Here is a 12,464-nt window from a genome sequence, read left to right as displayed (position 1 = left end):
AGAAAGCAGGAATTATGTTTATGTAGAATGAATTTTAAAATAATGAGAAAATCCTGCCCCCTTGTCTCACCTTAGAGAAATTCTGTTAAGCTTCCCTCACTTCTCTATGGCTGTTTATGCATCATGATTTGAAAAAAGTAAACAAGCCAAAAATCATTTGTATTTGCCTCCAGATCTACAGAATGAAATGCTTTACTAGGTCATTAACACTAAAAATAAAAAATCAAGTTTGATAATTAACCAGTCTTTCCTAATAAACCCACACCTACTGAATGGCACTTCAAACAATTAATTACAGAAAAAAAAGAGAGGGAAAAAAATGTATTGTGTTAAAAGGTTAAAGAATATGTATACTTTCCATAAAGCTGAAATGCTTCCATGATCATTTAACTCTGGATTAACCAAACATTCCAAATTCAGGAAAATAAAACTATTTTACTCATTAAAACATTCAGACAATATTGCAACATAGTTTGAGAGTAATTTTAAGCACTGAGATTTTTTTTTTGTTTTAATAGGAAAAGGAGAAGAAAGGCTAAGTTGAGAGAACCCTTTTCTGCAACCAAAAAAAAAAAAAAACCAAACAAACAAACAAAAAAAAACCAAACCAAACCAAAAACAAAATCCAAAGAAACCCCACCAAACCCACCAAAAAAGAACTGGTGAGCTTCTTTCTTCTCCTGCCATACAGCAGATCTCTTCTTGCATTTCACACCACCGACCATACCCTGTCAGAGATCTTGAACAGTTTACATTACTTCTTTTGAAGGATTAATCTAGACCAGCCCAGAGATAAAAACCAAAACGTACAATGAATTCCTACACTGAATTCGTGAACTCAACATAAGAAAAGAAAAAAGGAATCCCACATATCTTGTAGTATATACACTGCTTTCACACAGTATGAGTTGGAGGAATACGTAAAGGGACAAGATAGTTTTGTACAAAACCTCAATTTATTTCAGAGAAATTAAAAATATGGTATTTAATATATATAAATTTCTATTCCTCTATAAATATAGATGATCTTGTGATAATGAACAGAAATAAATGCATACCAAATTAAAATAATTTTCCATTTCAGGGTATGGTAGCCATAGATAATGTTTATGAACCTAAATACAGGCATTTGTAATATAAAAAAAAGTTTAAAACAATACAGTCGGGAGAGAAGCATTCTGCTGTTTTTCATACAGAGGTCTACATATTCAAATGCATCTGTTGAAAGTTACAATTTTCTCTTTAACTTTTTTAATGTATTAGAAGCACAATCCCACACACCCAGGAGCATACAAGGTAGTAGATACACTGCACACATGGTATCTTATCCTTGCACTATGCAATATTATTTCTGTACCGAAAAAGAGGGGAAAAAAGACAGCAGAGGTTCTTTCAGGTCTCACATCTCACCAGAGTGCTTAAGCATTCTGGTTTTGTTTTCCTTTCCACTGTTTTTACTACTGGCAAAAATCATCACACCCTCATAATGTGTAATGAATTAAATCGCAATGAATCAAAATTCAGAGGAATGGCAATGGCTCCAGTGTTTCTCATATGAAGAGCCGGTGTATGAATATAACTAGGGGGCAGGGGGGAAACAAACAAAAGGCCCGAACTGAATGCTGCGTTTTATTCCGATGAAGCTCTTTTCACTGAGCCCGTATTTCCTGATCCTGCTGACTCCAGCCGGCAGCAGCCCGGCGGGGAGGGAACGCGGCAGGCGGCGGTAGGAGCACTCGCGGGGCGCCCCCGGACTGGAGAGCGGACTTAGAAAAAAACCACAGCAACAGGAGGAATTTCGGTGTATTGCTGTCGCCAGCCATCTCCCGAGCCATCGGAGGTGCTACAGGTGCAGGCGGTGCTGAACCCAAACTCCTACACCGAACCGGGCCACCTCCTCCCGAGCCATGCGCGGCACGGCCAGACCCTGTAACCCCAGTCGCGGACGGGCGGCGGCCGCCCCAGCCCCGGGCACTGTGAGGGGCTCTCCCTCCACAGAGAGGCCGGCCCACCCCGAGCAGGGCTGTTGTTCGTACGCCAGAAAGGCGTACCGGGGCCGGGACTCGGTGCAGCGCCGTCCCTGCGCCACGGCCGGGCGGTTTTCCGTCCGCCCCGTACGGGGCCGGGCAGGGGTCCGTGCTCCCCACACGGGGCCGGGGCGGGAAGCGGCGCTCCTCCCCATCCCCACCTCCACGCTACCGCGGGCGGGCCGCGGCCGGGACCGGGACCGGGACCGGGACCCAGCCCCAGCCCGGGGCAGGAGGCGCCCCCGGCCGCAGCCCCGCTCCGGGCCCTGCCGCTCATGCAGCTGAAATTCCAAGCAAAGCCATTACAAAACCTGTGTGGGGGAGAAGAAGGGGATTTGTTTTCGATTCTCTTACCGGCAGCTTTTCCCATCCTGCCCTACGAAATAAAAATCCAAAGACTTTTTTTCTTTAAATAAAAAAAAAAAGGGGGAGGGGAAGCGAGGAAGTAAAATCCGCAAACGGGTTAGAAGTGTCCTAAATAATTAAAAAAGTGAGGTTTTTTGTAATTTAAATACAAATATACTTACAAAATCTTACAGAGGCTATTTACATCCCTCTCCCCCAACCTGACAGTGCGTTCAGCTCCTACAGGAGACAGCCTGAGCGGCGCGGGGAGGGCAGAGCCCGGAGATCCCAGGCACTGGGGTCCCCCCAGCTCGTCCTCCGCTCCCCACCGCCTGCGGAAGCCACTCGCAGTCCCAAAAATTTGCCCAGGCTGGATAAGGAGCTGCTTCCCGAGGCAGAGCCTCAGTCCTCTGCCTACCCGCATCTCCCTAGCCTAGCAAGCAGGGGTCTCAGACGGTGGTCTCGCCCTGTTTGCTGTTGGTGAGCCTGGTGTAAAACTTCCTCCAGGAGTTCAGGGTTTTCCCAGACCAGATCCAGAAGCCCGAGGTGATGCCCACGATCAAGGTCATGAGATACTTGATCATGAAGACCGTGAAGTCGGGGCTCATGGGCGGGTGGTGGCCGCTGTGATTGTTGGGGCAGGGAATGGCATAGCTCTTACAGCTCTGCGTGACCCAGCTCCTCTCCCACTGTTCCCTAAAAGCTTGCTCGTAAAAATAGCAGGCAATGACGATGGTGGCCGGCACCGTGTAGAGGACGCTGAAGATGCCTATCCTCACCATGAGCTTCTCCAGCTTTTCTGTCTTGGTGCCGTCATGCTTCATGATGGTCCGGATCCTGAAGAGGGACACAAAGCCAGCGAGCAGGAAAGAGGTACCGATGAACAGGTAGACGAACAAGGGGGCCAGCACAAAGCCCCTCAGGGCATCCACGTTGTTGATGCCCACAAAGCAGACGCCACTGAGGACGTCCCCATCCACTTGTCCCAGGGCAAGGATGGTGATGGTCTTGATGGCCGGCACGGCCCAGGCGGCCAGATGAAAGTACTGGGAGTTGGCCTCAATGGCCTCATGGCCCCATTTCATGCCAGCAGCAAGGAACCAGGTAAGGGAGAGGATGACCCACCAGATGGAGCTGGCCATGCCAAAGAAATAGAGCATCATGAAGAGGATGGTGCAGCCCTCCCGCTTCGTGCCCTGCGCCACGGTGCGGGAACCGTCCTCGGCAAAGCGCTCGTTGCAGACCACCCTCTCCTCCAGGAGGAAGCCGGCGATGTAGGCCACGGCCACCGCCGTGTAGCAGCCTGAGAGGAAGATGATGGGCCGCTCGGGGTAGCTGAATCGCTTCATGTCCACCAAGTAGGTGAGGACGGTGAAGAGGGTGGAGGCACAGCAGAGCACGGACCAGATGCCGATCCAGGTGCGGGAGAAGCGCAGCTCCTCGGGCCCGAAGTACATGAGCCCGTAGAGGCGGCCGGGCTCGCAGGGCGCCCCGCAGTCCTTCTCTCCCAAGAAGCGGTAGTTCAGGTAGGAGGGCACCTTCAGCGCCCGCGGGCAGGTGAAGCGCCCGCGGGGCTCGCCGGATCCCGGGCCCCCGGGCCCGCCGCCGGCGCCCCCGCGGTGCGGGTTGCTGGTCCAGCTCTCGGGGCGCAGGGCGGGCGTGGGGGTGCCGCGCTCGGAGGCGTTCTGCCCCACGCAGAGCTCGCCGGCCCCGTGCACCGGGAACTTTTCGCAGCGCAGCGTGTCGGGCCACTGGAAGCCGAACTTGTTCATGAGGGCCTCGCAGCCCTGGCGGGCCCGCTCGCAGAGAGAGCGGCAGGGCGGCAGGGCCTGCTCCAGCACGGTGCACACGGGCGCGTACATGGAGCAGAGGAAGAACTTGAGCTCGGCCGAGCACTGCACCTTCACCAGCGGGTAGAACTGGTGCACCTCCAGCCCCGCGTCCTCCTGGTTGGTGTGGCCCAGCAGGTTGGGCATGATGGTCTGGTTGTAGGCGATGTCAGTGCAGAGAGGGATGGAGATGGGCTGGCAGTAGCCGTGGTCAGGGATGGAGATACCCCGCTCGCCGTTGTACTGCGACGCCGGCAGCTGCCCCCCGGCCGGCGGCAGCGCCGCCGCCCACAGCAGCACCAGCAGCAGCGGCAGCCGCGGGCACCGGCCGCTGCCAACTTCCCCGCCGCCGCTCACCGCCGGCCCGCGCCGCTCGGCCATGCTCAGTCGGTGCCGCCTGCCCTGCCGGGCTCCCGCCGCCCCGCCGCCGCCGCCGCCGCCGCCGCTGCTCCTCCCGGCCCGAACTTGCGACTCATGAAGGGAGCGGCGGGCAAGGACGGGGCAGTCCCGGCCGCCGCTCACGCGGCCGCGGAGCGCAGCGCGCACCTCTGCCCGCACCGGCGGCAGCGTCCGCCGCGCCTCCGACTACCGCCGCCGCCGCCGCCTCCGCCGCCGCCGCCTGACCATTTGTGCCGGCCCCTCGAGCCCGCGCCCCTCGCCTCGCCGCGCCGCGCTCCCTCCGACCGGTTTCCAGGCGCCCCGCAGTCTGCCTTCACCGGAGGGAGGAGCCTTGAAACCGACGCCGAACTTTCCTGCGTAAGGGACCGTCTCCCAACGCCTCACCCGGGGGCGGGCGCAGGCGGGCGCGGGGCTGCCCCGCGTCGCGCACAAAGGCGGCGGGGGCGGCGCTGGGGAAGGGGCCCCGCGGCGGGGGGGCGACCGGGGGGACGGGGCTGTGCCGTGCCGGTCGGCAGCGCGCCGGCCCCGGCTGTTCCGGGCGTGTTTTTGGATTCCCCGGTGGTGACGATTGTTGAAGCCCTTGAGCGGCGCACCCGGACTGGGCCGGGGCCCATCGGCCTCGGTGCCCCCCGCCGTGCAAGCAGCCGGGCTAATCCCGGGCGGGGAAGTCGATGTTTGGCACATGGCAAAGGCCAGGGTTGGAGGAGGGATCCGCGCCACTGCCAGGACTGTGCTTCGGGGAGCAGTGCGCAGTCGGGGGCATCTCTGCAGGTCTGAAATGTGGGAGACACACTGCGGTCACTTGGGGCGCGGGCAGGAGCCGCGGCAGCGTGAATGCACAGACCGCGATGTGGCACATCGCATACACGGTGATGTTCGAGTGGCTAAAACTCGCCTCTCCCTAGTGACACTTTAAGTAGCTTGCTACCAAGCTACTGCCAGTGTGTTATCTGCGCCTTCCTCCCATCGTGTCCACAGCAGCAGCCCGACATACGAAAATAATCCCAATAGGGCTGTCCCGTTTCCCTTCCTCCCTCTGCTCAGTGGGCAACTATTCCAGTGTAACTCAAGTCGAATGCTGTGTGACTTGCAATACTTCCCGTCAGGTTTTTGAAATTCTTGCTATATTATGGGGAGGGGGTGAATGGGCATACAAGCGACCGCTAGCAGTGGCTATTTTTGCATGCCTGAAGCCCCATTGCACAAACAGAATGGAGGTCCTGTTGGCTCTTCCGAAATGCATAGTCCAGAAAAACGATGAAGGCTGAATGGGGGATTTACTGTACTCACTGGAATTGAATAAGAATAATACAGGGTGCTCCTGGAGAGGAGAAGAACCCTGCCCTGTTCTCCAGACATTCAGTAATTAAGGCTCTCTGTCGTGTGTGCAAATGTTCTCATATTTGTCCGAAGGTTAATTCTGCCGTTCTGAGCTGAACCAGGCATGGAACTTCTCCCATCAGCTGTCTTCCTTCTCTGCAGCATGCTCCCACCCTTTCCGCCTTACATGTTAATTGAGTTCCAAAACTCCATTAGCAGTAAGACAACTCCAGCATTTCTTTCTAGCTGTCAGAGGTGGCAGGGGAAAGACATCCATATTTCTTGGATAGCTACAGATAAAATTTGGACCATGCTATTTAGGCCACTTACTTTCTCCCAGCAGTACTGTCCCACATTCAAACTAATTAATAGCAAAATCTATGCTGTGTAACGACTGTAGAAGTGGGATCATGTTTAGAAATTGCACATCCTTAAAAATGTCGATTGCTGATGTCCTCGTTTACTGAGGTTCATTGAGTTCTGTCAAGAACTCTCTTCTCAGAGGACCATAGTTCAAAAATGGTATGCACAAACACCTTTTTCCATCTTCTGTTGAAAAGTCTGATTCCTTGAATATTGTATTTATAGTTTTGAGCTACAGGTTTTTCTCTTCAGATCTACATCAGTGATTAAAATTATTAACTTCTTTCTAGCACAATACCTATTTATATTCAGCCCTAAATAGCAGTATTGTTTCTCTGTTCATCCTAAAAAGACTGAACACTGGATCTTTAGATCAGAACAAGTACTATACATACTCTTTCTCACAGAAAATGAATGTGAATTTTTGACTAGTCTTGGGAAGCCTCCTTGTCTTTCTGCCTGTCCTTCAGACCTGGGGACACATCACACAATCCAGGAGAGGTAATTAAGATGAATTAAGTGCATCATCAGTTGGTTGAAATTCTACCTACTGGGGTCTGCATTTGAAATATTAAGGAAACACTTCTCAAACTGAAAAACACCGTCTCTAATAACCTAGCAGATTGTTCTAGGAGAAAGACCAGTGTCTACAGGAAAGGTTTGTACATGTATGTAATTGATTTTTTCAGACCAACTAGTACAGAAGGAAAACCAGACACATTTCTGGATTAACAAGCTCTTTTTTGTTGTTGTTCTGAAGCAGTAACTATCTAAATGCAGTAATTAGCTAAAAGCTAAATGCAGCTTGAGAAAAACTACTTCAAGTTCAGCTGTATCAGTAGGACCAGCTCAGAAAGAAAAAGTGGAAATGGGATGCAGGTCATATTGTGGGGAAAAGAACCAGGGTTGGGAGCTGGTAAGTTCAGAAAAGTTCCTAGGACTTGCTAATTTTAACTGTTTAATGATTTTTCACATAACAATCCTGTGTGGAAAGAATCTTCCCAGAAGCACTTGTCCTACATTTCAAACACCCCAAACCACAAAACTCATCATTAGAGCATAATCCTCTGTGGCCCAAAACACCAGATCAGTTTAAACCGTGCCTGAGCAAGAAATGCAAGATGTGTTGATGCCCACCCACTACTGCAGCAATGAACACCCCCTGCTATCAAATCACCAGCATACCCTGGTCTGACATTTGATGTTCTAGGGCTGCACTTCATCCACTGCACAGCTGCGTTCCTTGTAGTTCTACTGCTGAAAATGAGCACTCAGCTCCAGCATGAACTCCCAAAGGCCATCTTCATAGACCAAACAAACCACTGTGCTGTTTGTGAGGGATTTTTTCTCACAGGCATTCTCTCTCTCCTTTCAGACCTGATCCTTAAGGGAAACTAGAGAACTTGTCCCACAGAAGTGCACATGGGAACTGGGTTTCCTAACACTGTCCAAAACTGTGGACTCAGTAGAGATTCTGGTCTGAGAGTACATTATAATCATCTTCTGCTTCCACATGCAGCAGAAGAACTACTGCTACTCTCCTACTTACCCCTCTCCAAATCAAGAGACTGTAAGGTACTTGTCTCTTCTTCTTGTTTAGCTAATAAATGCCATTTTCTCCCATCATTAACATCATCAATGTCCTCTCTATTCTAAAGCTATCATCTTCTTCCTTTCAGAGCTGGCTTAATTAATAAATTTCTTAACAAATGGTAAGCATTTGCTCTTAACTGAAAGGTGATTCTAACCCACAGAAAAGTGTGACCAAAAGTCTGTCTTACTTTTCCACCTATATGTCTTGATCTAACAAAATACACTACTTCTTCATGCAGCCCCAGTATTGTACATCATACCCACAGGAGACTATTCATGTGTGTCTGCCTTGTTTAATGATAGCTTAGGTGTCCACCATAGGTGGCGGTTGGAGAGAGGAGACTGGACAGGATGCCACCTTTGCTCAGGTCAGTATGACAGTAATCATGTTTTTATCAAGATACACAGTGCATTTCTTAAAGCACCGACACTCTTCCCCCTTGCCATGGAAAGATAATCTTCCATTCTAAAAGAAAGAAAAACTTGGGCATTAAATAATAATAAAAAGGAATTTCAGCTTTTACTTCAAAACAATATGCTGATGATACTTGGTATAGTAGCCATTAGGAGAAATTAGGACTCTGGCAGGTAGGCACAATATGAGATTTGTCCTCATACACTCTTTGTGTACCAATACTATCCTTAGAGTGCTGGTTTGTGCTCGCTTTACTTGTTATGGGAGATGGGGGATTGTCTGAAAAAACCCGAAGTTATGTAAATCTTTAATTTTGGAAAGAAACAAAGCAAAAAGTTGTCACAGTATTTTCTTGTTTTCCTCTGTGTGACTGGCAGAAATAGGATAGAGTGAATGCTTCCATTCCGCAGAATTTAAGGAAAACTTGTTTTCCTAGAGGAAATTATTCAGCTTTATCTCACAGACCTATGTTACATGCAGAGAATCCAAATATAAGCACAAATGTGTATGTAGTAAGGCTAGTGAGCACCCAAATGAATAAAATGTAAACCCAGATGATAACATAAGTGTATGTTTGCCCACCAAATTAAAGCAAAAGTTATGCATAAATAATAAGGTTTTTAGTTGATTCAAGGTTTCATTATTTAGATGTCAAATAAGGGGTTAAAAGTAAGATCATCATAATTCAGTGGGATAATTTAAAACTTGATTTTTTTCTCATGTTGAGCATGCAATTTGGCTGATAAGAACAGTTAATATTTTTTGTGTGCAGAGCAATTAGTTCTGTATGGAAAGAAAGGATTTTTGAGATTTGGGTGGAGAGAGGGATTAAAACATGTAATCTGTAATAGGCAACAATGTGTATACTAAATTAATGAAGTTTCTTGGGAATTTCCAAATGAGACAGTACAGGTTCATGTCTTAGGTGGATCTCATTTCAGCTCTGAGTACTGGCAGTACACGTCACATCCAAGTCCTCCCAATGCACAGACAGGGATACTTGCTGAAGAATCAGTACAAAATTGCAAATGCAGTGAAATGAAGGAGAGAGGATTACAGTGTCATACATTCCAAACTGTAAGATGAGATAAGGTACACCCTTACATTGCCATATTGAAACTACCATATATTTTGGGAGATAAAATCCTTAATCAAGATAATACACGCTCCTAAAGTAAGGTGTTTGACCCTAGAAGTTGACACTGAGGTCTACAAACCAAAATTCTGGAGAGAAAGTACCTGGACAAGACTCCCAAGCAGCTTTTACAGTTGCATGCTAAGATATTTTTCAGTTTGCAACATGCCAATGACATAGCCATCTGCCCCAGGGCCATGGGCATAGCATCTCACAGACCTATTCTTGCCAGAAGAAAAAAAAATCCTTAAAATTTAAAAGCCTACCTTGGACATTTCTTGGAACATCTAGAAGACTCTTGGAAGTATGCCTGTGCTGACAAAAATAACAAACGTGTGCAGTGATTGGCAAAGAAGATCAGTAGGAGCTGAACACAAACCTTAGGGATGGTGCAGTCAGCAGCCAGAATACTTTCTGCAGCAAAGGGTCTTGAGGCTGTACAGCCAAGTGCTCAGAAAGTCACCTCAGTGCAGAGGTAGTTATTGCTAACAAGCATTTGACAAGATACCAAGTAATTCTCTGACCATCAAGTGGCCCAGGTCAGCTTACCCTCAAATTCATCCCATGTGTCTTTATATATGCCTTTATTTAATTGGCTGTATTAGTTTGCAATTGTCAATTTAGGTTTAAAATTGTACTTTTATTTGTATTTGGGTGTTGTGGGAACAAGGGAAATAAAGTTTATTCCTGCTGAGTGATAGCTATTATAACATGAATGTTCTACCAGGTAGCATGGGCTAGGTATAAAGAGCAATTTTTGGCCAGCATTGGTGTCAGTCAGCCCCCCATACAAGGATTTTATATGTTTTAAAGAGGCATGAGGAGAAGCAGTATGCACAGTCAAAGCAGACTACAAAGAGTCTCTTCCTCCCAATACCCACAGCATTTTTTCCTTAATGCTGCCTATTCAAGATAGATGGAGTATGTGGAGATTTGATTTGGTTTTCTTTCCTGTTCAGAAGAAATGTAGATGATCCCTTGCAAATTAAAGCCGCATGTTGCCTGCCTTCCTTGACATGTTCTGTGCTGGGGTGAGAGGCGCAGGGGCTGCAGCCCGGCTGCTGCTGCCAGAAGTTTTCCGGAGAACAAGAAAAAGTCACAACTCTTAAAAGGGCAATTGCAGATCACAGCTCATTTTGTTCAGAGAATGCAAACATTTTTACTCTCTTTTTATTTCCCTTTCTTGAGCAAGTTCTTCTACAGTTACATACAGTGCCTGAAAACACAGACTCTCTCTTGTTCTTCAAACACAGAGAGGCTGATTTAAGGGCCTAAGATGGCAATCCTTACTCCCAGGAGTAGACCCGCTGATTTCACAGATGCAGGGGAAAGGAGTAGCGCTTCATAAGGCTGTGATGCAAGGAGAAATTATGTGATGAGCTCTTACTTCTGGCCTCACGCTACTCTTGCTGTGCTTCAAGTACATTCCTTTTCAAGAAATGACTCCCCATTTCCACTGATGTAAATTAGACTCAGATCATATTTGCTGCATTACTATTTCAAGATACACAAATTGAAAAGGTGTGTGTGTGTGTGAGGTGGGGAGATAGACTGGAGGAAAGTTGTTTTTCTATGTCTTTTAGGTGTGTGTGTATTTTCCATTGATGTTATTTAGAGAGTGAGCAGGATGAGATCAGAGCAGGAGTAATTCTCAGCCTGCATCTGCCTTTTTCAATGGAATGTAGCTTGGTACATGTTAAAGGACAATCTTGACTTTCCCTTTAGAAGAAATCTTTGGGGCTTTTGCTTTTCTTTGTAAAGATAGCTTTAAATATTTAACTAGTGTAAACAGAGGCAGAATGCCCAGCAAGACTGAAAGGAATGTGCCACAAGGATCTGCTTGTAAGCGCTTCTACCCCAAATACATTCTTCATCATACAGGAGGGGTCAGCTGTATTTTGAAAGAAACTGGTTTTGGAAATTTTAGGCTGTTTGTGTGAAAGGAATTGTCTTAAGGATAGACAGGAGTAGTGTTCTAGACCTTCCTCCAATTCTGCAGCTGACTTTTCTAGTTAGCATTTCCCCTACTCTTTGACCCTGGCTGCACAGCAACTGCTCAACACTGCAGCACCCTGATATCCCATGTGGGCTCCAGATAAACCATCCTTAGTCTGATCCTACAGTCTTCAAGGAGGAGAAAAAGGAGCACTTCATAAAAATCTTGAAGTTCACACTAGGGAATGTTACCTTCAGGATGATGAAATTTAATTTCCTATTGTCACAGGTAGTCATTCTGTATTGCTCAAGTACGCAACCACCACATTTAGCCCAACTGCAAATTAGTCAAGTCTCTCCTTCCCTAATATCTCTATCAGAACATTAACCTATCCCATGACAGTGGGTGCATCTGGACTCTGCTTCTGGACCTTGTGACGTCTCTGTTTTTATGGGTGACTAAAAAGATTGCATCATTTTTACTGGATTTGGACTTATCTATGGAAATCCACACATTTGCCATCTCCAGAGATGATTATTGTAATTCTTTATACTTTCATATGGTATTGCTGACATTAAGAAAAGTATCTGAGGGTTCCCAGCACTGAAGACCAGGAGGACAAGCCACATCACCTCAGTGTCCCACGTCTTCTGTTCCCCTCAGCTGTCCATGTGCTGAATACAGAAGCTATAAAAGTTTGCTTCCTTATCTTAAAGTGTCATACCAGCCTGATCCCAGTCATGTCAGGGATGGCTGGTCTCTGCAGCCACAGCTCACTACAACTGTATCCCACTGCAGCAACACCTCAGCCTCGAGCCTGCTCAGCAGGAATGAACCCATATCCAGGAGACACAGCTACTGCTACATCTGGCTGACTGAATCTGTAACATCCAGAAGATTCTGTCATGCTTATGTACTTCTGTATTTTCAGATGAAAACACCTCCTTTTCCCACTTCGACTCTCAGTGGTAGTCACACCACTGGAAACAAGGTTCAATCATGCCTCTCCTTACATATTCTACCTGGAAAGTGAGAGAGACAAGGACTTCATGATTATTCTTCAATTTTCAGAGCTCTTTAATTCATGAGGAAGGACATGCAT

At 47.7% G+C, this 12,464-nt stretch overlaps 1 protein-coding gene across 1 annotated transcript; it reads right to left on the bottom strand.

Annotated features, from left to right (window-relative positions):
• Positions 1-2,175: 2,175 nt before the first annotated feature.
• On the bottom strand, positions 2,176-4,865 carry FZD1 (frizzled class receptor 1). Its single transcript, XM_082294011.1, has one exon. The coding sequence runs from the start codon at positions 4,580-4,582 to the stop codon at positions 2,822-2,824; it is 1,761 nt and encodes a 586-aa protein (XP_082150137.1). The 5' UTR covers positions 4,583-4,865; the 3' UTR covers positions 2,176-2,821.
• Between the last annotated feature and the right edge of the window lie 7,599 nt (positions 4,866-12,464).

The sequence above is a fragment of the Coloeus monedula genome (genome assembly GCF_965178545.1).
Source record: "Coloeus monedula genome assembly, chromosome: 1".
Lineage (NCBI taxonomy): Eukaryota > Metazoa > Chordata > Aves > Passeriformes > Corvidae > Coloeus > Coloeus monedula.
The sequence above is the reverse complement of the archived record's forward strand: the minus strand, read 5'-3'. Positions and strand labels throughout refer to the sequence as shown.